Here is a 26376-nt window from a genome sequence, read left to right on the forward strand (position 1 = left end):
ACACCGTTTCATGCAAAGTTTGGTACATAAATGACTCAGTTACAGTAGAACTCATCGTTATCACATCGTAGCATGCAAAATGGTTTAATGTAGTCCTGATGGATGTCACATCGTAGGATGTGATTACATGGCCACGCCACAAAAGAACAAAATGTCGTGTGGTTTCCGGCACTTAAGAATAAAACTATCACTCCATATCTTTTCCATAAATGTCGCAAAAGGCGACTATGGTATAGATAGGCTTATAAGCTTGGGATTCCTCTTGTAGACGATAGGCTAGCGACCTGTTACTATTATCTGAATTCCATCATGAAGCCATTTTGAACGTGGCCTTTTAGTCTTATCGAGACTGTTGGCTCTACCTACTCGCAAGGAATATAGACGAGACTATATGTATGTCTGCATGTACGAATAAAAAGACATTTGTCTATTTTTGCTTGACTTTATCTTGAACAGAAACAACGATTACGTTTATTTTTATGGATCGGACTGAGTTGCAGTTCGGGCGAACATCAACTCAATAAGGGGTTTACCTAAATATATATGACTGTTTTCTCAATGTTTTTTGAATTTGTATGTTGATCTTTTTACATACATATTTATATACAGGTTTATTTTGATGTAGAGGAGAGTGACCACATATGGAATACCATTTTGTTTTATACGCATATTTAGCACTAACCTAACCTAACCAGTAGGTATCAGATGCAATCAAAGAAACGTGCTGATTTTTAATATGCGTTTGGACCAAGTTACGTGAATATATTCTCGTTTCTCAATCACGATTTTGCCAAAACATAAATATAATATATTCTGAGACATCTGGGTAAATAAAAATTAAATTATAATTTGGACACTAGTTAATTTGTTGCGTCGGCTTCGACTGCATCAATCTGTATTTTATATTGAAACAAAGACAAAAATACATACAGTTGAACAGAGAACCTACATCGAGTCATAAATATATAGAACGTCTATTAAATAAATAAGCAAGTCCCAAATTTTTAAATAAATAAATTCTTTGCCTTGTACTGTGTATGTTCTTATTTAATATTAATTAATTGGGATAAGATAAAAATAATCCTACTCCATTACTTTCTAGAACAAAGAGTCTAAATATCTAAGTATTGATTAGTTTTGTCCCAATTCATATTTGGAAGCCGGCTCCGGCAAAATACGGCAAGCGCGTCGATTCGCCGCGCCGCTCGATACGCACGGCGCGCGCGTACCGTGCGGCGTCTCGCGGCACCGCATCCTCCCACCAGCCAGTACGTCGTCGCACCCCAATAATAGACTACCATTTCCAAATTCGAATTAACATAATTTTTAATAACGCCATTATATTAAAAAAAAGCTATTGAACTTTTTTGTTCAGTGAAGACAATTTTTTTAGGACTCTTTTTTAATAATATAAAGTGCCGCACTTTTCAAATTCGTATTTTATATTTTTCTTTGAGAAAATAAAAACAAAAAAGTTGTACACTTTTGTTTAGTGACGATAAACTCTTTGTTTAGTACTTTTTACAAAAAATAAAAGTTCGCGCATATTTATTTTGTGAAAGACACGCGGACGGTTTCCCGCGCTTCAGCAAAAGTTTTATCAACTGGTTAATCAACAAAGAAAATGAACGAAATTGATTTGATAAGGGAGGTCGAGAAGAGACCAATTTTGTACGATAAGTTTGTGGTCGGATTTAACAAAACGAAACTAAGAGACGATGCATGGAAGGAAGTGCAAGATTCTCTTAACGTTTCAGGCAAGTGTAACTGTTTGATAAAACGGATTGTAGAGTGATGATGATGAAAAAATCATACAGGTTTATTTATTCATAATTTGTAATATTTTTTTTAGAATCTGAATGCAAGAAACGCTGGAGATCTTTGCGGGATTCCTTCATAAAACTGCAGCGGACTCACGGAGGCCGCACCCGGTGGCCTTACCATCAGGCCATGAAGTTCCTGCTGCCTCATGTCGAACCCAAAGGAGAGTTGGGGTGAGTTTAATAAAATACCTTTGCCTATTTAAAGTAAAAAATAAATAAATACACGGTCAGTCGTATTGAAATAGTGACAAGTGACCATCTCTTATTCTTAAGTATATGTACATATGTAGGTATATCACTTGATTGACTTTAACAATTTGCGCGGGAAATGAAGATTATTTAGGTAGGTATATATAATCTTTTATTCTATACAAAAAATGCACCTAAATAGTACAATGACCGTTTAAATGCTAACAGCAAACAGTATACCATTAGGTTAAGCAGTAGGTACGTATATACCTAATGATAATCTAGTTATAAAATTGAAAAAAAAACATATAACTAGCTTGATAATCTAACAATGTTAATAGTGCCAACCTTCCCAAAAAGTACCAATAAATATTTCCAGTTCATCAAAAAAAGACGAGGACTCAGACGCTGAAGAGGAACTTCAAAGACAACGCGCGATACAAGCTCTCCCCGATCTGTCTTTCCCCGAGAAATTCGATGATGACGACGACTCAGCGCCATCGCCGAAGAAGGCCCGTCTCAACTCCACTGATGAGGAAACTCCATGCAGTCAGTGCAATAGGACGGATCCCGACGAGTTGTTCCTGTTGAGTTGTTCGCCGATATTGAAAAGGTTGAACTCCAAGCAGAATGCCAGGGCGAGATTGAAGATTCAGCAGGTAAATAGATTTTTCAGATACCTAGGTCTACATAAGGATGATATCACAGTCATGCGTTTAAACTGCGCCGTCCAAATGCGCAAGCTTCTAGGATATGACAGAATTATAGCAGCATTTTGGGCCCGCTATCAGATTTTGAAGATTGTTTGACCTATATTTTCAATTCAATTCATTTATTGCATATCATTTTGTACATTTCAGTTCTAACTACTACAATAGTTATAATGGTTTATTAATGGGTGGGTACAATATGAACCTCGTAGGGTATAGCAACATTATTATTGGAACGGCAAGTGGTTTTGTCAATATACTTATTAATATTTATTATATTAGTTTAATTCATTTAGATTTATAATTAGTCATATTTACAGTATTCTGTATTGTTAGTTTGAATAACAAGGAAATATGTATGCAATGTCTAAAGGGTTGAATTGCTTTACGTCAATAATGATCATTCCAAGCAGTTGTAATAGTTAAAACGCGTGCTGTCGCCAGCACGAAGCGCCTGTTTGTAAAGCCGGTACACACTGTGCTAACGATGAGGGTTTAGCGAACCCTTCGTTGGATATTTGGAGACTAAGGTCTACATCTAAAAATTCACAAACGTGTGCCTACGTTTGTTGAAACAGGCACGAGTATGTGGTGAAATGCCTACGTTCCCATCATGCCCTCAAAATGGCAAGAAGGGCGCCTGGAGGGTTTTAAGTGGTAGGCTGGTACATTAAGTGCCAGTCCCGCACTCTCCCGGGTGAACAGCCGAGGGTTGTACGTAAAAAGGATTTTCATTTCGATAAAAAAGGCCACTTCGCATTGCATGTTTCACAGCGGTCCGCAGGTCAAATGGTCAACGACACCGGAACGAAGAGGCGTCAGTCTGAAATCAGCCTAAGGTGAAATAATTTAAATACCTACATACATTTAATAAGATTTTATTTCTTATTACAGGTTTTGTACGAAGCCGAATTTGGCGCGCAGATGGGAATTCCCTACGGTTCAGAATGCGACTTCGACGGCATTGAAGGGCCGGTTGAATAACTAAAATTTTTACAGTATTTACTGTAATTTTGAACCCGTTTAGAACAATTAAGGAGAATTCCGTGGCTTGAAGTATTACATGAGAAAAGTGATTTTATTAAATTTTTTTTAAGTGGCAAATTACGGACGTTACGTGTGTATGTGGACTAAAATAAAGATCTGTTTGTAAGCTACCTATACACCTAAATTGTAAAATGATGCAAGACAATATTTTTATCTTTACAACCAAAGAGACGTATTATGAGTTCGACGTGACGTATTGTTATATTAATAGTTGATATGTTTATTTTATTGTCTTATGTATTTACTCAATATATTTTTCTTTTGCGAATAGTTTTTCTTCAATAACTTTTAAATTAATTTTCAAAAGTAACCTTTATTTAAGCCATTCATGGCTATATATACATACATACACATTACAAAAATCTGAGGGTGCATTATGTACTGAAAAACATAAAAATTGTACCCTTAAAAATCGAAGAGCAACTTCCGTTTACATTAAAATTGTAAGCCGAAAAATAAATTAAACAAAATTTTACGATATTTAAAAAATTTATGCATCAAAAAACAATCGTAAACATCATTGAAAATTAACATTTATAACTTATATCTATAACAGTCCATCACTTATAAGAAATCTCTTGAAATTTCATAGATATTCTTGTTTATAATTATATAGGTATTGGAAGAAAAATCACGATGAATTAGAAAAATACATATATCGTAACAAAGCATATTTTTTAATTCCTCATTTTACAAGAGTAAGTTCCTAAAATTACATTTTTAAGACACTGAAAACGCTCTCAACCTTTCTGAGAACATAATAACATTGGCACAAGATCTTTATTTATGTACCGGATGGTAAACTATACTAATCTAGTCTCAGCTCAATCAATGTAAGAAATAGCTGTATCAAACTTACGTACATAAAGTCTAGTATTTATCCCTTGCGGGGTAGGCAGAGCCAACAGTATTTAAGACTGAAAGGCCACGTTCAGCTCTTAGGTTTAATGATTCAAATAGTGACAGGTTGCCAGCGCATCGCTTAAAAGAAGACTAAGTTAAACTTAACTTATTAACTATCACTAATTTTGGTACCAATTTAATCAAGTTATCAGTCTTTTGAAAAAAAATCTTCAATATCATTATAATCATATTAATATTGCATGAATGTAGTTTTAATCATTTGATCCAAAATAAAAACTTATTAATACAATTCATGCTGTCATCATAATAAATTAAACTGGTATTCAAACCTTCGACAGGGATAATTCTGTATAATTTTTGCTATGTTACTGCATAATATTCATTTTAACCCATCTTTTCATCCCATCCCATCATCCCATTATTTCATCACTCGGAAATACACTTAGGCTACACTACATTGAAGGCGTGCATTTAAAAAGAAAATAAGTTTTTATTCAGGAAACATTATTAATTTCGTATAATTTAAAATGATACATGTGTGTAACTCAACAAAGAGCGACTGTTACACCTAATCAAGGCAACCGGTTTCTGTGCCAGGGATTTCTGATGATACCTCTTTGACAACAGATTACAATGCAGATTTAATGGAACAAATGACACACAGTAATAAAACTGAATACATAGTTTAAACCAATGTAAATATAACGAAACATAAATAACAGTAGTAAAACTCCGTTTGAATGTCAAATTAGTAACAAAACTCTGTCACTTAGACTATCATTAAAAAAAATCTAATTATGTTCCATTTTCAAATGTTTAGCAACCGACGCCTTAGTACAAAATGTTGCCGCACATAAATCACATTCATAATCATCAAATTCAAGTTTTTTATGAATGTTGAAATGCTTTTGTCTCAATTGTTTAGAATAAAATTTCCTCGGACAATATTTGCAAGCCCATGCAGAATGTACCCCGTTTCTCCCTATGTGATCTTGCAACGATTTTTTCGTTGCAAAACGTTTGGTACAATAGTCGCATTCGTAAAGGTATTGATGGGCGTGCACGGTAAGAATATGTTTCTTTTGTTCAGACTTAGAGTAGAATTTCTTATCACAGATTTCACATTGCACTGTTTTTATACCAATGTGCCTTTTTCTGTGCGCTATCAATCCACTAGCGTCCGTGAAGCTCATGGGACATTCTTTACATTTATACCTCTTATCCCCAGTGTGGGTCCTAATATGTCTAGCAAATGCACTAGGATCTGCAAACGCCTTTTCACAATAGTCACATTTGTATGGCTTCTCTTTGGTATGAACACGCATATGAAGATTCACACTACATTTTGAAGATAACAGTTTCTTACATACAGGACATTCAAAAGTGGCGCCCTCGTGTCTCACTTTATGTGTATTAAGAGCACCGGTTTGTGTGAAACATTTTCCACATATATCACATTTGTATGGTCTCTCCCCTGAATGAACAGTATTATGTTGTTTTATGGAATGGTATGAATACGCTTTGTGGCATATCGGACATTGATACCTCGTATTACCGTCCACTACTATCTTTTCATACTTCACTCTAGTCAATACGTCGCTATTGCTGCATGTACTGTCGCGACGAATCTTTTTTCTTTTAGTTTTACTTTTATCTAATTTAACTGTCTTTGGTATGTATACTCCTAACTTTGTTTTGATTGCATCACTCTCTTGTGTAACATATTCAGACTTGATGCAGAATTCTGATTTCTCTTTTTTCCCTGCATATTTCGTTTTTGGTTTCCAGACATTTCTTTCTTCATCTTCGTGGTGTACAAGTTTTTTATGGGCTACAAGATCAGTTTTCTGGCGGTAACCGATACCACAATGGCAGACATGAGGGTAAGGGACATGAACTGCAGCGTGGGCTCTCAAAGTGCTCTGGGCAACAAATTTCATATCACACTCATCACATTCAAATCTTTTGATGTAGTTACCATACTTCTCGTAGGAGAATTCTGTGTTCCTGAAATAAAACATTATTTGAATTATTGTTTCTCTTAACCTAGTTTAGTTTGAATCAGTGCTAGGAAAAGGTCTCTCCGATTCACTTTCCACCATGATGAGCAATTGGGGCGAAAGGTAATTAAAAGTCAGGTCAGGTTGTCAATCCAAATCAAATCAAAGCAAGCATTTAGTTGTATGGCTTAATGATTTCATTTGCCTTTAATTGCCTTTAATTAGTACAAAATAAATAGAGATAAAGAAAATATATGTAGATATATAGAATGAGAAACATCCTTTCTGTGATTGGTTGACAAACATAAAGGAAATTCAGGAAAGTGTACGAAACTTGCAAGGCCGATGAAATTTTGGCTAGACATCTGGAAAGATGTAATGCGAGCTAACAGAGTCAAATGCGATCCCAAAACTGGACAAAGAAGAGACAAAAAGTCAGTAAACGGACTCTAGGCCTCAAAGCATTGCTGTGGAGGGTGCAACCAGTGCAGTCAAGAGAGTTTGACATACTCACACAATAGGCTTCGCGTGTTTAAGCACGTGTAGTCTGTAGTCCCTTTGTGTAGTATAGCAAAATAAACATTCTTTGCATTCGAATATCTTAATCCTCTTCAATACAACTTGCAGCGTCTGAGTCTGAAACATACATTCATACATACATATAGTCAGGTATATATCCCTTGCGGGGTAAACAGGCAGTCTTCAAAAGACTGATAGGCCACATTCAGCTGTTTGGCTTTATGATAGAATTAAAATTCAAATAGTGACAGGGTGCCAGCACAACGCCTAAAAGAAGAATTCCAAGTTTATATGCGAATCCCTTAGTCGCCTTTTATGACACTTTTATTTACTATCTACTTAGCTCAATAATAATAAAGCCTTTTATTTCCGAGAAACAAAATACAATTCACAAACACAATATATTTATACCTATTATGAATAGAACATCTCTTTAACTTTTTCCGCTATTCTCTATCTGCTGCCACTCTTATTCATAGCAAATAAAGTATTATTAAACTTACATTTTCTATTAGCTGATTAGACTGGTTTTCCAGTTCCACAAAACGGTCAGCCTCTTGTAAATGATTATTTAATTTTTTATAGGCCTCCACATCCAACTTGAACAATTTGATGTAAGGATTCAATGACTGAAAAAGTTAAAAATAATTTATATCATATATGATAATAAATAACCAGAAATCACAGAGCAGGCAACAGCTTTCCACTTATTATGATCCTTGCATACTTCTTTTGCTTCATCCATCTTCATAATTCATCACACATTTTATGTAGCCTTGTCAGTTCAAATTCAATATTTTTTTATTCATTACTATAGGATACTATATATCGCTTAATAATTGTCAAAACGTATGGTTTAACAACATTGGTTGATTGGTGTCTCTTCAAACCATGACATTGGCAGAATCACCGAAAGTCCGGTGGAAGCCATAATATAGAAAAGAAAGAAAGAAACATTGGTTGACGGCAAATAAATTACTTAAAAACTAAGTTTACTGCCGCTTCCAAGGCGTCAGTGCAGAAGAAGCGGTAACAAACTGCACTGCAGCATTTTCTTCCATTTTCAATTACCATAACATAAACCTATGGAAGTTATATCGAGTTAAATAAATGTCTCACCTTAGGAACTGAATCTACCTCCATTGTACTTTTGATTATTCTGTAAAAGAAAGAAAAAAACTGCATTGACATAAATACCTATATATGTCACATTGAGGTTTAGAGGCCAAATAATAATGAAAACTATAACTTGTAGTACGGAATTTTTTATACCTACCTACTTCTATCATTATATACAGGTTTTGAATTTCACTACTGTTTCAATATGTGTATATATGTATGGATTTAGCTATGCATACCTTTTTAGAATTACTTGAATTAGTATAATAATTCTGCAATACTTTTTCTATGCCGTATTTCTTTATAGGATCAACAAACTCAATCAGAAGATCTGTTAGCCAAGTTGAACTTAATGGCTTTATTATGTAAATTGAGATTCATATATCAGCCGATTGATAGACCCCTACAATGCGTGCTAGGAAGAACTATGCTTTGTGTTTGTTATTAGACCAACTTTAATACTAGAAATAGTGCTTGCCTCAGTCAACCTTAATATTCATGGGAAGTATACAGTATAGCCCTATTCTAAAGCGCCATATGCCATAATACAACTTCTTCAGTGAGGGAAAACAAAGTGATGTAAGCAGAGCTGAGTCAGCAGTCAAGCCATTAAAATCATTGGGACTTATGATGTACTTAGGTGATGATTATACAGAGCCAGTCTTTGTCAGGGATATAATGATATTAGTATCCGTTTTACGTTCACGTTCACGTATATGACATATTTTTAACATGCATATAAATCGGGGAATGTATACCCATAAAGACCTAACCTGGTTTATTTAGGTCCAAAAAGTTACTTCACGTAAACAAGAAAATAAACTGAACTTACTAATCTAATGGCTGACCACTATAATTTGCAATAATAATAATAAACTTCATATTCATTCAAAGCACAAAACATATGCACGAGCGAGCGAGTGAATTTTCGTCTCAAAAATATCATGAAAATACATAAAATAAATATGCCTAAAATAAACTCGTTCTTCAATTCAACGGTTCTTTAGTAACCAATGGATGATCTGATGTGACATTGATTGTCCAAACCTAACAACAAAGTCAACCACAGAGAAAATGTTAAAAAATGTCAATGACAAACAATATGACATTTAGAAAAAAAAACATAAGCTGGCAGACAGAGTGCATTGTACCTACCTAAATAAGAAAATTTTTGTTTACATATCACTTGTTTAAATATTTTTTATATTCTAGTGTAGTCGGCAGACGAAGTGTATATAATATTAAATTTCCGTATGTATCCACTTATTTTATGTTTAATTGGTAATTACATGTTTCTGTTTTCTGAGAATATTCATTCAATGATATACCGTACCGGAGTCTAGATAAAGAAATCTACTGTGCCTGCTTGAATTTCCTTATTTTTTTATCATTTTCTTGTCATAAATGGTCCTAATACAGTAGTAAATAGTGTATAAGCCGAAGTTATTATACTAGATACAATATAAATTTATACTAAGAAAATCTGTAAACTAAACTATCTACCGAAATTGATAGTTAAAATTATGTTGAACGTAACGAAACCACAATAAAATGTAAGGCTCATTCTCACATTAATTATTATCAGTCAGTGATAAGAGCTGAAAATATTTTGAGGTTGTGGTTTGTATGTTTATACTTTGTTTCAACATATATTTAGTTATTACTTATATCAGCTCTGAAACTACTTGTGCTGAATTCCATAGCCCCATTTTTGGTCCAATCGCCCAATAAATGATCCTCTTACAGAATTTCAGTTTAAAAAAATCTTTGAAACTAATCCTAGTTATGAAGAGTGCAATTTTCTTAAATGTTTACATACTTTACTCTTATTGTCAGTGTATACCAAATTTCAGCAGTTTTGGCTGGGATTTAATAAATAATCAGTTCACTTCCATTTGAATGTACTGATTATATTCTTTAACTCACATCTATATCATTTGAAATTTAGTAAACACTGATAATAATAATAAAAAAATGTAGAAATACCTACTTAATAAAGGTTTTTCGAAACAAGTAAATTCAAAAGCAATAGCTTGTTTTATACTATCATCTTATCACTGTGAGATAATTGTGTGCAAATATATTATTTGTATTTCTTTACTAGACTAGTCTGCTAACTACTATTACTTCAGTCATTTAATGTGCTAGACACATTGCCTAACTTTTGTTAATTCTTTCAAGTTTTAATCAGTATCTGAAATTCCAGGTGGATTTGATCTAGAAAATGTCATCACAGGTGTGTATATTTTATAACGATTTTAAATACATACATACATATAATCACGTCTATATGCTTTGTGGAGAAGGCAGAGAATCGCGAAAATACTGATAGATCATGTTCAGCTGTTTGGCTTAATGATAAAGTCTAGAATCAAACAGTGACAGGTTGCTAGCCCATTGCCTAAAAATATAATAATTTTATTCTATTGATCCTGTAAGGAATGCATTACATACACAAATGTGTCATTATCTCTTGGTAGGTTGGACAGAACTAATCACAATTCTCTTATGCCCACATTTGGCTTAATATTTGAAAAAAGATTCAGAGATATTGCCAGGATTACAGGACATCATCGAAGTAAAAATCTAAAGTTTTTTAAGACTTTGTGACAACATTAAAATATCTGTTATCTTTTCATGGATTAACAGTTTTACTTATTTATAATAACTTAAAAGTTTTTTCAATTAATCATTAATTTTCAAAACTATTAAATTTTGTTCTTAAATCATAGATTAGAGTAAGTATAAATACATAAAGTGCTCATTTGTACGAGTGTATTGTATCTGTTGCAGCTGGAGACCATAATTAATGCCTACAAGACCCTCGCTAAAATACCATCAGTGCTTAGTGGCAGGTTGACTAATAACGGCCATAGGGTGACCTCGAAATGGCAAGTTCGGAATCTGGACAAGGGCAAACCCACAAAGTACAACATAGAGTATTACCTTGACGACAATTTGAAGGTCATCGGTCAGAGTTCCTTTGGCTCAGATGTCAGTAACGAGTAAGTTATATTTGATACAGCCAACTCTTTCTCACCTGTGCGTGTTCCTGGTTACACCTTCCACAGAAGTATTTTGGGCCCGGGGTCCGCCATGCGACTTTTCTCTTTCCACTTAGTTCGGTTTCCGGCGTCCAGAGAGAATTTTTTTTTTTTTTTCTGCAGATTGCTATCATCTATATCGCCTTCTGAGTCATACCGCGCAGTGATACGCGAGGAGAAGGACAAGAAAGATGTCAAGAAACAGTACCTTGAAGTGTGGAGTAAGAGTACATTGACGCACTCTATAGACCTCACCGCTGTGGATGTTCATGGTGACGTTTATGCTGATTGTAAGTGGTATTTCATGATTTTTATTATTATTAAAACAATGCCGTGTGGTAACCGGCACTTTAGAATAGAACCACTCCATATCATTTACATGGATGTCGTAAATTCAAATAGTGACAGGTTGCTAGCCCATCGCCTAAAGGGCTAGCGACCTGTCACTATTTGAATTTCAATTCAATAGTAAAGCCGTGTTCATCTGTATACACGGCCTTCTATTCTTTACAAGACTGTTGGTTTTGAAGGGAAAGAACCATGACATGTAGGTTGTATCATGTATCATATATTTTAATAACTAATAGTGTTTTCACTATTGGTATAACATACATAGGTTCTAAAATTCCCTCGTATACGAAACTTATGATCAAGCCATTGGTACCATGTAAGTCCATTCATTTTGCAGCCGAATTCGGGTGCCTCAACTGGTCTAGCGACGAGTCCGCGATCGTTTACATCGCCGAGAGGAAGTTGGCCAAAAGCGAGCCTTACATTCAGAGAAAAAATGAGGACAAATCCAAAACCGACGGCAGCGGCGAAGCTAAGGAGACGCCTAAGAAGGCATGTATTTAGTACTACATACATATATACATATAATCACGTCTATATCCCTTGCGTGGTAGACAGAGCCAACAGTCTTGAAAAGACTGATAGGCCACGTTCAGCTGTTTGGCTTTATGATGGAATTGAGATTCAAATAGTGACAGGTTGCTAGCCCATCGCCTAAAAGGAGAATCCCAAGTTTATAAGCCTATCCCTCAGTCGCCTTTTACGACATCCATGGGAACGAGATGGAGTGGTCTTATTCTTTTTTTTATTGGTGCCGGGAACCACACGGCACTATTGAGTAGGTACTATAATCTGTAAAATGAGGAAAGATTAATACATCTTTGAGTCTTGAGACGTAGTGTCCCCTGCGTCCCTCTTCACAACCTGGATGCCATTTATAAGTGCGCACGCGCGCCCTGAGTCTTCATCAGCGCTCACTAAGTAGCTCGCTATTCCCTGGCGGCTACCAGCTGGATCTCGTGTCTATACTTAGCTAATTTTTAATTTATCGTTTTACCTAAACTTCGCAGTGTTTTAAAGTTACGATTTTTGTAAAGTTAATCCTGTAACTGTAATATAATCACGTCTTTATTCCTTAAGGGGTAGACAAAGCCAACAGTCTCACAAAGTCTGAATGGCCACATTGAGATTCAAATAGTGACAAGTTTTGGAGCCATCGCCTAAAAGAAGAACTACAAGTTTATTACCCTACCCCTTTGTCGCTTTTTACTACATCCATGGGAAAAAAGGGAATCCAATTCTATAGTGACGGGAACCACACGGCGCTCGGGGTTTAATTTGATAAGTTCTTTCTCATCAGGGCGAAGAGTTCATCTATCGTCAGGACTGGGGTGAACAGCTCGTGGGGAAGTACCTCTCTTCAATTGTTGTGTGCGAAGTGGATACGGAGAAGATTACTGTCATTGAGGGTCTGCCTCAGTCATGGTGCCCGGGGCAGGTGAGAAATATATCAATCAGTCAATCAATTTGACAAAATTATCTTATATTCATATAACATACATTTGAGTGAAGAAACTGAATGACTGACTGACATATCAATGCATAGCCTAAAGACTAATACAAAGTTAAGATTTCCCGAAATTTGTGCGTGAACCAGAACTGAAGGGATTTTTCGTTTAACGTGGGCGTAGTCGCTGGTGTCAATTATTTATAAAAAATTGTCATTGAGGACTGACATACATTGTGATATTTTAATTGGTACAGTCAACCGCAGATTAAGCTGTCCTTAAAATGAGCGAGCTTCAAATGGCGAATTTCAAATGAGTTTGGGTAGGTTGTAGATTTTTTTTTATTGGTTTTCAAACAGTTTTACGTTATATTTATCATATACAGTTTAAAATTGAGATAGTAGATATTGTTGCCGTGAAATATATATATATATATATACATATATACTACAAATGTTACCGGGAATTCATACAAAGGATATAAATAATACTTTAAAAGGAGTGTAAATCTTGGATTGAATTTAATAAATAAAGGTACAATTTCTTGGTCCTTCGAGCCGGATTAAGTACCGGCTTCTTGGTCATAAATAATTTACCCACTTCAAAATCTTTGTTATTTATTAGAAATTGTGTATTAATATTACTATACTGAACATAATTATTCTTAAAATTTGTATGTATTTGTGATCTCACCATCATATTGTACGCCCAGGTGCGTTTCACCCCAGACGGGAAGAGCCTCGTCGGGGTGGCGTGGGAGACTGAACCCAGGAGGTTGGGACTCATCTTCTGCACCAACAGACCTTCTGTGATATTTAAAATTACGCTGGACGGCAGTTATAGTAAGTTTATTTTGATACACACACAAACACATATCATCACGTCTATATTCCTTGCGGGGTAGACAGAGCCAACAGTCTTGAAAAGACTGAAAAGCTGTTTGGCTTAATGATAGAATTGACATTCAAACAGTGACAGGTTGCTAGCCCATCGCCTAAAAGACGAATCCTAAGTTAAATAAACCAATCCCTTAGTCGCCTTTTACCACATCCGTGGGAAATAGGAGTAGTCCTATTCTTTTTTCTATTGGTGCCGGGAACCACACGGCGTTTTGATTTTTATTTTTATACAACTCCGCTTTTTACGAAATCTCGGCTTCAATATAAATCCAGGATCCATGGTCAAAAGCATACTCCGAGCTCCTCTCAAGAGTGGTGAGGATGCAACCGGTACTAAAGCCAGGAGGTAAAAATATTTTTTTGTAGTTATAATAAAAAGCAGGTTGACTAAGCAGATATACAAGGAGAGTGTGGAGGGAAAGGTCGGAGTGGGAAGACCTAGACGAACGTATCTTGATCAAATTAAGGACGTCCTGGTAAAAGGTCAGGTCAAGAGTACCCGAAACCGCCGAGCTTGCATGAAGAGAGTTATGAATGCGGATGAAGCGAAGGAAGTATGCAGATATCGTGGCAAGTGGAATGAGGTAGTCTCTGCCTACCCCTCCGGGAAAGAGGCGTGATTTTATGTATGTATGTATAATAACATTCCCATTTTTTCAGGTATAATTTCTGAAGGCCACTCGGTGAGGTCACCCAAGTTCAACAGGAATGGTGACCTGTACTGGCTACAGCGGACCAGTGGGGGGCCCCATCACGCTTGCCATGAGCTCAAGAGATATAATGGGGTGAATAGATATTATTTTATCAAAGTCTTAATGTTATGATATAGACCATCACCAAAAAAATGTACCGCGTGGTTCTCGGTACCAATAGAAAAAAGAATAGGATCACTCAATCTCTTTTCCTTGGATGTCGTAAAAGGCGACTAGGGGATAGGCTTATATAAACTTGGGATTCTTCTTTTAGGCGACTGGCTAGCAACCTGTCACTATTTGAATCATTATGCCAAACAGCTGAACGTGGCCTATCAGTCTTTTCAAGACTCTTTCAAGAAGTCTTTTTCAAGACTGTAGGCTCTGTCTACCCCGCAAGGGATATAGACGTGATGATATGTATGTATATGAAGCAAGCTTATATACATATCCCTTAGTCGCCTTTTACGGTATATATGGTATCGTTGAGTTAGTTAGTATCTTGATTTCCCTTCGAGGCTAACTCGATCTGTCTAATTAGCAGTTAGCACCGTATAGGTATATTTATTAATTGTTTATAATAAATATCGTGTAATAATAGTCCTAGTGCCGTGTGGTTCCCGGCACCATTACAAAAAAGAATAGGACCACTCCATCTCTTTCCCACGGATGTCGTAAAAGGCGACTAAGGGATAGGCTTATATAAACTTGGGATTCCTCTTTTAGGCGATGGGCTGGCAACCTGTCACTGTTTGAATCTCGATTCTATCACTGAGCCAAGCAGCTGGGCGTGGCCTATCAGTCTTTAAAAGACTGTAGGCTCTGTCTACCCCGCAAGGGATATAGACATTAGATAGATATAGTGATTATATGTAAGTATTTATGTATTTTTCATTTTAATTTCAGTCGCAAACCACAACGGTTATACCAATAGTGGACACCGATATGATTATATCAAACGGAATGTTCCACGGATTGTTCTGTCTATCGATGCCGAGCCGATGTTTTGCGAGCGATGGTCGTATTGTGATCACTACGCCTCAGAAGAATGAAATAAGGAGTTATGTCGTTGAACCAGGTAAATCCTACTATCCTACTACTATTATAAAGGCGAAAGTTTGTATGGATGTTTGTTACTCTTTCACGCAAAAACTACTGAACCGATTACCATGAAATTTGGTATGTAGGTAGCTGAAGACCCAGAATAACACATTGGCTACTTTTTATCCCAGAGTTCCCGCGGGATTGATAGAGTTTCCATGCGGACGAAGTCGCGGGCGGCCTCTAGTACATACATAAACATAACATAACATAAAATCACGCCTCTTTCCCGGAGGTGTAGGCAGAGACTACCTCTTTCCACTTGCCACGATCTCTGCATAATTCCTTCGCTTCATCCACATTCATAACTCTCTTCATGCAAGCTCGGCGGTTTCGGGTGCTTTTGACCTGACCCTTTACCAGGACGTCCTTAATTTGATCAAGATACGTATACATACATATAATCACGTCTGTGTCCCTTGCGGGGCAGACGGAGCCAACAGTTTACACACATACATATGGTCACGTCTATATCCCTTGCGGGGCAGACGGAGCCAACAGTTTACACACATACATATGGTCACGTCTATATCCCTTGCGGGGCAGACGGAGCCAACAGTTTACACACATACATATGGTCACGTCTATATCCCTTGCGGGGCAGACGGAGCCAACAGTTTACACACATACATATGGTCACGTCTATATCCCTTGCGGGGCAGACGGAGCCAACAGTTTACACACATACATATGGTCACGTCTATATCCCTTGCGGGGCAGACGGAGCCAACAGTTTACACACATACATATGGTCACGTCTATATCCCCTGCGGGGCAGACGGAGCCAACAGTTTACACACATACATATGGTCACGTCTATATCCCTTGCGGGGCAGACGGAGCCAACAGTTTACACACATACATATGGTCACGTCTATATCCCTTGCGGGGCAGACGGAGCCAACAGTTTACACACATACATATGGTCACGTCTATATCCCTTGCGGGGCAGACGGAGCCAACAGTTTACATACATACATATGGTCACGTCTATATCCCTTGCGGGGCAGACAGAGCCAACAGTCTTGAAAAGACTGAATGGTCACGTTCAGCTATTTGGCTTAACGATAGAATTGAGATTCAACTAGTGACGGGTTGCTAGCCCATCGCTTAAAAAAGAATCCCAAGTTTGTAAGCCTATCCCTTAGTCGCCTTTTATGACATCCATGGGAAAGAGATGGAGTGGTCCTATTCTTTTTTGTATTGGTGCCGGGAACCACACGGCACACAGTTTGTTTGTATATTTTGTTTGTAATATAGTATAGAAATTTACACAGTAGTAACAAGAAAATAGTAAGTACAAGTAGTTAGACTTATCCGCTGTCGTAAAAGGCGGCTAAGGGATAGGCTTACAAACCTGGGATTCTTTTTTAGGCGATGGGCCAGCAACCTGTCACTAGTTGAATCTCAATTATACATTAAGCCAAATAGCTGAACGTGGCCATTCAGTCTTTCAAGACTGTTGGCTCTGTCTACCCCGCAAGGGATATAGACGTGACCATATGTATATTTATTTTAATTATTGTTTTACTTGGCAACAGAAAGCAAAATCATAGTGGACATTTCGAATCGCTCGCGAGCATGCTCGACGAGCGTGTTGGACGTGCTCGGATCATACGTACTAGCAGTATGTTCAGATTTGAACACACCAGCACAGGTAAGGTTCTTACATTTTATTTATGCCTAATAACGGCCTATTGACGGCCTCTGTAGCGCAGCGGTAGTGCGCTTGTCTGTGTCACTGAAGGTCCTGGGTTCGAATCCCGGCCAGGGCATGATGAGAAACGAACTTTCTCTGGCTGGCCTGGGTCGTGGATGTTTATCTATATAAGTATTTATTATAAAATATAGTAGGATCGTTGAGTTAGTATCTCGTAACACAAGTTTCGAACTTACTTCGAGGCTAACTCAATCTGTGTAATTTGTCCCGTATATATTTATTTATTTATTTATAACTAAAGAATCTCTGTTTTATGATAACTAGCTATATTTATTAGGTACTTATCAGGGAATTTTCAGACGACGAAATTCGTTCCAGCTCAACGTAATCGTCAAATTTCAGTAAATCTAAGTACTTTTTCAGTGGATTCATGTGTGTGCAGTTGAGATTATGGGCATATCATTAGTTTGACAGGCATTAATAGGTTTAAAATTACATACATACAATCAGGTCTATATCCCTTGCGGGGTAGACAGAGCCAACAGTCTTGTAAAGACTGATGAACGCCTACGTTCAGCTATTTGGCTTTAGGATAGAATTGAGATTCAAATAGTGACAGGTTGCTAGCCCATCGATAAAAAAAAACTCAGTATATAAGCCTTAAAAAATACATTTAGTAAAAGTCGACTAAGGTATATGCTTACAAACTTGGGATTCTTTTTTTAAGCGATGGGTTAGCAACCTGTCAATATTTAGATCTCAATTCTATCATTAAGCCAATAAGCTGAACGTGACCGATCAGTCTTTTCAAGACTGTTGGCTCTGTCTTCCCCACAAGGGATATAGACGTGACCATATGTATGTATGTATGTATGTATTCAAAAAATTCAAAATTTTTTATTCATTATTATAGGATATTATTATATCGCTTAATAATTGTCGGTTTAACAACTTGGTTGACGTCAAATATATTACTTAAAAACTAAGTTTACTGCCGCTTCCACGGCGTCAGTGCAGAAGAAGCGGTAACAAACTGCACTGCAGCATTTTCTTCAACAACGTCAACTTCACAATATTAAATTACACTTAGAATAGAATGTGGACGGGAGAATACATTGTTCACGGGAGATTTATATATTTATGAGATTTAATATTGAAAAAAGAAAAAAAATATATATATATATTTTATGGATTGCCAATTTTAAAAAGATTTATGTACAGAGTGTACTGAAATTTTGATTTAAGTTCAAATTAAACTACAATTAATTACGAGGTTCCTGTGTCAAGCTCGAGCCAGATGTTTTTATCATTAAGGTAATCATCAGTCCTATAATAAGCCTTCTCACAAAGTACTTTCTTTACATACTCTTTGAATTTTCGGTTGGGCATATCAAGAACAGACTCCGGCAACCTATTATAAAATCGTATACAGTTCCCCATAAATGATTTACTGACTTTGCTAAGCCTATGAAACGGCATGACTAATTTATGTTTATTACGTAAATTTCTATCAGTTGTGGCACTAACTTTTTGAAAAAAAAGAGGTATTTTTCCTAACATACATTATAAGATCAAAAATGTACTGGGACGCTACTGTAGGTATGTTAATTTTCTTAAAGAGTTGTCTTAACGAGTCTCTTGGTCCTAAGCCGTAAATTGCGCGAACGGCCCTTTTCTGAATTATAAAAATAGTTTGTATATCAGCCGCGCTACCCCATAAAAGTAAACCATAAGATAACAAGCTATGAAAATAGCTGAAATAAACAAGCCTAGCTGTAGCTACATCTGTCAATTGTCGGATCCTCCTAACAGCATAAGCGGCAGAGCTAAGTCTATTGGATAGTTTAGAAATATGAGCACCCCACTGTAGCTTTGCATCAATTATAATTCCTAAAAACTTTGTATTTTCAACAAATTCTAATTTCTGGCCTTCCAGTATTATGTCAGTATTGGCCTGCCTTACGTTTGGAAGGGTAAATTTAATGCATTGGGTCTTATTAGCATTTAAAAGAAGATTGTTGGTTGAGAACCAGATAGATATGGCCGACAGTATATTATTAACCGAACTTACATTTTCGCTATGGCGATCTAATTTAAATATTAAAGAAGTGTCATCGGCAAACAGCACTATACCCGCCTGTTTTTCCACCATAAAAGGCAGGTCATTGACATATACCAAGAAGAGGAATGGTCCTAAAATTGAGCCCTGAGGAACACCCATTGAGACGCTTGATCCGCTATATCCGTATGTATCCGTATGTACATGTATCCAAAATTAAAGTTAAGACTTTTTCTGATTTTCATTTCTGATGATCTATATATTTTGTTGGTGTAGACCAACAAAATATACCTATATCCTATAATCTATACATATAATAAAATAGTAAAAATATTTTGTCTGTACATTTAGTGATTTTGACTGAAATGGATAGAGGGACACTTAGAATGAATAATAGAAAGCAAAAATATTTTTTTTTAATTTCTTGTCTGTCTGTATGTATGATCACGATTATCTCCGAAAGTACTGAACCGATTTACTTCAAACTTTCACCAATTGCTTTGTTTTAACTCAGAAGAACATTTAAAGTTTGTTTCATCAAAATCGGTTCACTAAAAAAAAAGTTATCGACATTTGAATGAACTCAAGGCATGAGTTTGCCTGCAAAGTTACGAAATTTAAAATTCAAGGTCATTTATCATTATACGACAGCATTATACCTATAACATATAAATATAAGTGAAAGGCGACTAAGGGATATGCTTATAAACTTGGGATTCGTTTTTAAGCGATGGGCGAGCAACCTATCACTATTTGGATCTCAATTCTATACATACATAAAATCACGCCTCTTTCCCGGAGGGGTAGGCAGAGACTACCTCTTTCCACTTGCCACGATCTCTGCATATTTCCTTCGCTTCATCCACATTCATAACTCTCTTCATGCAAGCTCGGCGGTTTCGAGTACTTTTGACCTGACCCTTTACCAGGACGTCCTTAATTTCATCAAGATATGTTCGTCTAGGTCTTCCCACTCCGACCTTTCCCTCCACACCCTCCATGTATATCTGCTTAGTCAACCTGTTTTCAATCTCAATTCTATCATTAAGCCAAATAGCTGAACGAGGCCATTCAGTCTTTTCAAGCCTGTTGGCTCTGTCTACCCCGCAAGGATATAGACGTGACCATATGTATGTAGTCTACTGTAATTTCGACACCACTGCAACGGCTTCGATGGTACAGTGGTAAGCGCATGAGACGAAGTGAAGTTGACGGTTCAAGTTCGAATCCCAAAAAAAACAAGAGGTGTTTTTTTTTATTAAAAACATTTTTTATGTGTTTTTTGAGTATTTTATTTTAAAAAACCGAAAATCAAAGAGAGGAGTTATGAATGTGGATGAAGCGAAGGAAATATGCAGAGATGGTGGCAAGTGGAAAGAGGTAGTCTCTGCCTACTCCTCCGGGAAAGAGGCGTGATTTTATGTATGTATGTATGTAAACCGAAAATCAAAATACTACATATAATAAAACGGTAAAAATATTTTGTCTGTATATTAAATATTTTGACTGAAACGGATAGATAATTTTTTTTTACATTTTTTGTCTGTCTGTCTGTATCCGACTGTATGATTAAGATTCAACTCGAACTTTACGCGGACGAAGTCGCGGGCAACAGCTAGTCCTATCTATAAATAAATCGATAAATTACAGTTGTACATAGCGAAGTTACCCGAATCCGGTCGGGAAGCTGAAATACAATGGATAAGAATCAGCGATCCTATTGAAGCGCCGACCAGTGTTGCCACATCCAAAGTGGAGTATTTGCAATTGGAGCATAAGGACTCGAAAGATGACGTCAGTGAGTAGTAGCTTTATGTGTTAACAACTTAAATTTATACAAATAGCTATCTTTGGGTACCAAATTTGGCTTTTCTTTACAATAAAGTTTTTGAATTTGAATTTGAATTTGAAAATTTGAATTTGAATTTGGGTGCCGTGTGGCTTCCGGCACCAATAGAAAAAAGAATAGGACCATGGACCATTACATCTCCTTCCTATGGAAGTTGTAAAAGGCGACTGAGGGATTGGCTTATAAGCCAAATTTGGTATTTGGTTCCGTTCCGGTACGTTAATGTAGGTGATAATCACCACTTGTACGATTTCCATGAAGGAGATACAATTTCAATGTAACTTACATTTTATTAACGAGCATAAAAATCCATACTAATATGATGGCGAAAAGATTTGTATGTTTGGTCGTAACTTACATTCTTAAAAAGTACTCGACCGAATTTGACGAAATTTGAAATTTTTTAACATCATTAAGGTTAACGGACTAACCTAATTTTCCAGTTTTTATTAATATAAGTGTGGTTAATAATGTATGGTTATTTCAGAATCATTCACCGCGATATATTTTGCGCCCGTGTCTGACAAGAAATTACCACTAATTGTGTGGCCGCACGGAGGGCCACATTCAGGCTTCGTGAACGCGTTCTCCATAGAAGCAGCTCTGCATAGTATGTTGGGTGAGTGTCAGCTTCTATTGCTATACTAGCTGCGCCCCGGGGTATCACTTCTGTGGGAATTTGGAGATTAAAAGTATTGATCATGTTATTCCAGTGTAATTCATGTTAGACAAGTGTTGGCGATCGATAGTTCATTGATAGTCGATAGATCAACGCTATCGATAATATTGATCGTAATTACTATTATTATTATTTAAGTTTTTTATACTTTTGTACCAAACTAAGTTATCGATATTATAGATGATTTCCAAGGTCAAGTATCAATAGTTATACTATCGATAGTCCGGCAACAAAAAAGTATTGATCATGTTATTCCAGATAACAGGTTATGAGGTACAAAAGAAATTTATTGCTTCAGAAATCGCTTCTTAAGGTTCACTGCAACTTTATGGTGACGGAAACTAAAGAATAGAAACGTGATTAAGGAGATATAATTCGCCTGGGTGATATCACAAGTTACCTTATTTTTACCCAGCATATCTCTCTGATACGATTCTGAAAAATTTGCTTGATAGTTAAATTCCTACTGTACAGTCAGGGGTAAATAAGCCTGACCCTTTCTCCATATTCAACCAGAAGAACAAATAATAATTTAAAAATTGATAACATAAAGTATTAGTTAATGGCTTCTATATAAGTATACATATTACACACTAACACGTATGTGTATATATATAACATATATGTATTTAAGTATAATCAAATCTACTCTGTTATGGGCCAGATTTATATGTCCCAAACGTCACCATTGGAATGTAAATTCTATATTTCAGTAATATATTTTCTGTTCAATGAAGAACAAAAAATCAAACGAACAAATCTTGCAGGCTTCGCGTCCCTCCAAATAAACTACCGCGGTTCATCAGGCGCGGGTCAGGCCTCCATTTTATGCCTTCTCAAGAATCCCGGAGATTTCGACGTCAAAGACTGCAAGCTGGCCACAGACGTGGCCCTAACTCGGTACCCGTTGGACCCCAATCGCGTCGGCCTCACTGGCGGGTCCCACGGAGGGTTCCTAGTCACCCACCTGAGCGGCCAGTATCCGGATACTTATAGAGCGGTCGTAACGAGAAATCCAGTTATAGATGTCGCTAGCATGTTCAATTCAACGGATATAGCTGATTGGTAAGTTACACGTATTATGAAACTAATGACCCGATAAGACTTCGCACGGGTAGAATTTTACTATGACTAGATACGCAGCACATTAAAGCAGCTAAAGAAAATAGATATGGTTGGTAAGTTTATTTTTATGTGTTTAGATTTCTCATGCTGAGAAACTTCATGTGATACCCGAGAAATACTGAGAAACAAGGTCCCTCAGGTAAATATTTTTTATATTATGGTTATAAAATAATAAATAATGCGATGATTACAATAACTATTTTCTTCTACGGAGGCCTAACCTTAGCTACAATTTATTTTTTGATTATTTTGTTTATAATTATTACATTTGAAACACAATTTACCTTACGTTTATGTTTAATTCACAAATCAAATGACTGGTTGATTCCTATAGTCTGATTCAATGTTCTTATCCATCCCATCCTAACATGATAAATACTAAACATTTTATTTATTTGTTTGTTTCCTTTCACGCTTTATTAAAATGTAGACTAATGTCTTTAAAAGAAGGACCATGGGCTCCCTGAGGTTTAATACCGGGGCCAGTATAAATGAGTTTGTGACAAGTGTTGGCGATCGATAGTTTATTTATAGTCGATAGATCAACGCTATCGATAATATTGATCGTAATTACTATTATTATTATTTAAGTTTTTTATACTTTTGTACCAAACTAAGTTATCGATATTATAGATGATTTCCAAATCAAGTATCGATAGTAAAACTATCGATAGACCGGCAACGCTTTTGTTACTATTAAAAAAAACCATTTTTATTTAACAATTTTGCCTCAGGTATGGCCTCCGTCAGAATAAATTACCGAGGCTCTGTGGGGCAAGGAGAACGTTTCTTAAGAAGTTTACTCGGCAAATGTGGATCTATAGACATTGACGATTGTCTATTGGCACTAACCTCTTTGGAAGATACCATAGACAAGACCAATGTGTTCCTCTATGGTGGGAGTTATGGCGGATTCGTAAACGCCCTTTTGGCGGGGAGATACCCGGATCGGTTTAAAGCTGTAGTGTTGAGGAATCCGCTGATAGATTTAGCAACGAAGGGGCATTACGCTGATAATTCGGATGGGTAAGTACCCAGAGTATATTATGGAAACATAAATTCATATTACAATTACGTCTGGTTTCCTGGGTTAGGGTACGAAGAGACTACATCTTTCCACTTGTCATGAACCCTTAATACGTCTTCATATTATATTCGAAACAATAATTTTTTTTTCAATATCGGATGTCGAAATCGCTCGTACCTCAGCTGGTTATCAGTCACCGAAGTAGAAAATAAATACCTAACAAGATTCTTAACGGAATTTACGATTACAATGACTTCATGAACGGTCACCACAAAGGCAAATTAAGTTTCTGATTTATAAAACATTCATTTATTCATAAAACACGTCTGTATCCCTTCCGGGTAGACAATGCCAGCAGTCTTTTCAAAGACTGATAGGCCACGTTCACCTGATAAGCTTAATGATAAAATCGAGATTTAAATATAAATACAAAAAAGAATAGGACCACTTCATCTCTCTCCCATGGATGTCGTAAAAGGCGACTAAGGGATAGGCCTACAAACATGGGATTCTTTTTTTGGCGATGGGCTAGCAACCTGTCACTATTTGAATCATTAAGCCAAATAGCTGAATGTGGCCATTCAGTCTTTTCAAGACTGTTGGCACTGTCTGTCTCACAAGGGATATAGACGTGACCATATGTATATGTATGTATGAGATTAAAATAGTGACAGGTTGCTAGCCCATCGCCTAAAAGAAGAATCCCAAGTTTATAAGCCTATCCTTTATAAAACATAAGTACAGAAAAGCTGCAAAAAGTGTGCAGTACAAAGAAAAGAGTAGTTGTTAAATGAAGGTATTATATCTCAGGTGTGCAGTGGAAGCCGGCTTCGAATTCAAAGAGTCCGGGGCGGTTTCCGAAGTGGAACTGCTGGCGATGAGGCGGTGCTCGCCGCTGGTCCACGTGCACAAGGTCAAAGCCCCGACCGCGCTCATGCTGGGCTCCGGGGACAAGAGGGTACCACATTACCAGGGGCTCGAGTACGCCAGGAGGTTGAAGGCTAACGGAGTGGAAACCAGGTGGGGTATTACAACGACTGAACATAAAAAAAATCCTTTAGTGAAAATTTCCAAAGTGGATTAATAAAAATGTAAACTATTTCTTTACATACATACATATATATGGTCACGTCTATATCCCTTGCGGGGTAGACAGAGCTAACAGTCTTGAAAAGACTGAATGGTGACCATTCAGTCTTTTCAAGACTCAGCTAGCAGCATTTTCAGCTATTTGGCTTAATGATAGAATTGAGATTCAAATAGCGACAGGTTGCTAGGCCATCGCCTAAAAAAGAATTTCTTTACTTCCTAACTAATATTATATGTGTGAAAGTAAGTTTGATGTTTTCTTTTCACGCGTTATCAACTAAACTTTTAGGATACATAGTTACACGATCACTTCGAAATATGTATACATATATGTAAATGGTTATGTGTGCAATAAATATGTAACAAATTAGCTTAGCGTGTTTACTGTGATAAAGTATAGGTAATTTATATAACAATGCTTTTACCTACATATGTAAAATTACATATAAAAAATCACGCCTCCGTCCCGGAGGGGTAGTAAAGAAACTATATCCCTCCATACGTCATAAGCTTTTTTCACATTCATACTTATGTACATACATATAGTCACGTCATTCATAAGTCTCTAATAATGTGTTTGTCTTCAGGATATACATGTACGATGACAACCACTCTCTCTCGTCGCCAGCAGCTGAGATGGACAACTTGATCAACGGCAATCTATGGCTTCTCACACATTTATCATGATTTCATCATATTTTGCACAATTGAAAATATGTACGAACACTGCAATATTGTAAAAAAAATACTATTTTTTTTTATTAGAAAATGATGCAATTTTTTTATACTCCTAAAAATCTATTATGGTTAAGCTACAGTGTGAGTTGTGAATGCGAAAAATTGTTATATCGTATTTACTTTATATATTGTTTTTTATTTTAATATTAATAAGCGTAAGTTTTGATTTCATAAAGTAAATTGTTATTTTTTTAATAATTAGTAATAAATCATAACGGTTTAAATTTTGTGATTTTATTTACCATCAACATCGGCGTTAATTCCGGTCGCGTCTGGAGATCCTTAATTTTAATTATTCTACGATACCCAAGTATAAATTTAATCATAGACAAAATCAATCAATT

At 36.4% G+C, this 26376-nt stretch overlaps 3 protein-coding genes across 5 annotated transcripts; 2 read left to right on the plus strand and 1 right to left on the minus strand.

The window, feature by feature from the left end:
- The first annotated feature begins 1624 nt into the window (after positions 1-1624).
- On the plus strand, positions 1625-3882 carry LOC106142439 (transcription factor Adf-1). The gene is made up of 4 exons (XM_013344188.2): positions 1625-1757; positions 1853-1994; positions 2392-2671; positions 3617-3882. Exons 1-4 carry the CDS (start codon positions 1625-1627, stop codon positions 3704-3706), a joined length of 645 nt encoding a protein of 214 aa, XP_013199642.1. The 3' UTR covers positions 3707-3882.
- A 386-nt stretch (positions 3883-4268) lies between these two features.
- LOC106142382 (zinc finger protein 569) lies at positions 4269-9251 on the minus strand. Of its 2 annotated transcripts, none has more exons than XM_013344123.2 (5): positions 9104-9251; positions 8272-8311; positions 7656-7781; positions 7148-7269; positions 4269-6640 (listed from the first exon to the last, which is right to left on the minus strand). In XM_013344123.2, the coding sequence occupies exons 2-5, from the start codon at positions 8293-8295 to the stop codon at positions 5425-5427; spliced, it is 1488 nt and encodes a 495-aa protein (XP_013199577.2). In that variant the 5' UTR covers positions 8296-8311; positions 9104-9251; the 3' UTR covers positions 4269-5424. The 2 variants fall into 2 exon arrangements, with proteins under 2 accessions (XP_013199577.2, XP_060803036.1); XM_060947053.1 differs by having other exon boundaries at positions 9045-9251.
- Positions 9252-9411: 160 nt separating this feature from the next.
- Positions 9412-26256, plus strand: LOC106142687 (acylamino-acid-releasing enzyme). 2 transcript variants are annotated; one of them, XM_013344556.2, is made up of 15 exons: positions 9412-9522; positions 10478-10507; positions 11065-11276; positions 11439-11605; positions 12004-12158; positions 12967-13104; positions 13827-13956; positions 14674-14798; positions 15612-15783; positions 17348-17463; positions 21176-21323; positions 21862-21993; positions 22821-23118; positions 25016-25225; positions 25882-26256. In XM_013344556.2, exons 2-15 carry the CDS (start codon positions 10496-10498, stop codon positions 25979-25981), a joined length of 2115 nt encoding a protein of 704 aa, XP_013200010.2. In that variant the 5' UTR covers positions 9412-9522; positions 10478-10495; the 3' UTR covers positions 25982-26256. The 2 variants fall into 2 exon arrangements, with proteins under 2 accessions (XP_013200010.2, XP_060802814.1); XM_060946831.1 differs by lacking the exon at positions 22821-23118 and adding an exon at positions 23913-24204.
- Positions 26257-26376: the final 120 nt, after the last annotated feature.

Source organism: Amyelois transitella, chromosome 12, assembly GCF_032362555.1.
Source record: "Amyelois transitella isolate CPQ chromosome 12, ilAmyTran1.1, whole genome shotgun sequence".
NCBI classification, from domain to species: Eukaryota; Metazoa; Arthropoda; class Insecta; order Lepidoptera; family Pyralidae; genus Amyelois; species Amyelois transitella.

Excerpts from the sequence above, each read along its gene's own strand:
- LOC106142687 (XM_013344556.2), top strand. Across the intron at positions 11,277-11,438 it reads GGCTCAGATGTCAGTAACGA|ATTGCTATCATCTATATCGC; the intron begins GTAAGTTATATT and ends TTTTTTCTGCAG. Across the intron at positions 12,159-12,966 it reads CTAAGGAGACGCCTAAGAAG|GGCGAAGAGTTCATCTATCG; the intron begins GCATGTATTTAG and ends CTTTCTCATCAG.
- LOC106142439 (XM_013344188.2), top strand. The coding sequence starts at position 1,625 with ATGAACGAAATTGATTTGATAAGGGAGGTCGAGAAGAGACCAATTTTG. Across the intron at positions 1,995-2,391 it reads GAACCCAAAGGAGAGTTGGG|TTCATCAAAAAAAGACGAGG; the intron begins GTGAGTTTAATA and ends AAATATTTCCAG. Across the intron at positions 2,672-3,616 it reads CGAGATTGAAGATTCAGCAG|GTTTTGTACGAAGCCGAATT; the intron begins GTAAATAGATTT and ends TTCTTATTACAG.
- LOC106142382 (XM_013344123.2), bottom strand. The coding sequence starts at position 8,295 with ATGGAGGTAGATTCAGTTCCTAAG. Across the intron at positions 7,782-8,271 it reads AGGTAGATTCAGTTCCTAAG|TCATTGAATCCTTACATCAA; the intron begins GTGAGACATTTA and ends TAACTTTTTCAG. Across the intron at positions 6,641-7,147 it reads AAACACGCGAAGCCTATTGT|GAACACAGAATTCTCCTACG; the intron begins GTGAGTATGTCA and ends GTTTTATTTCAG.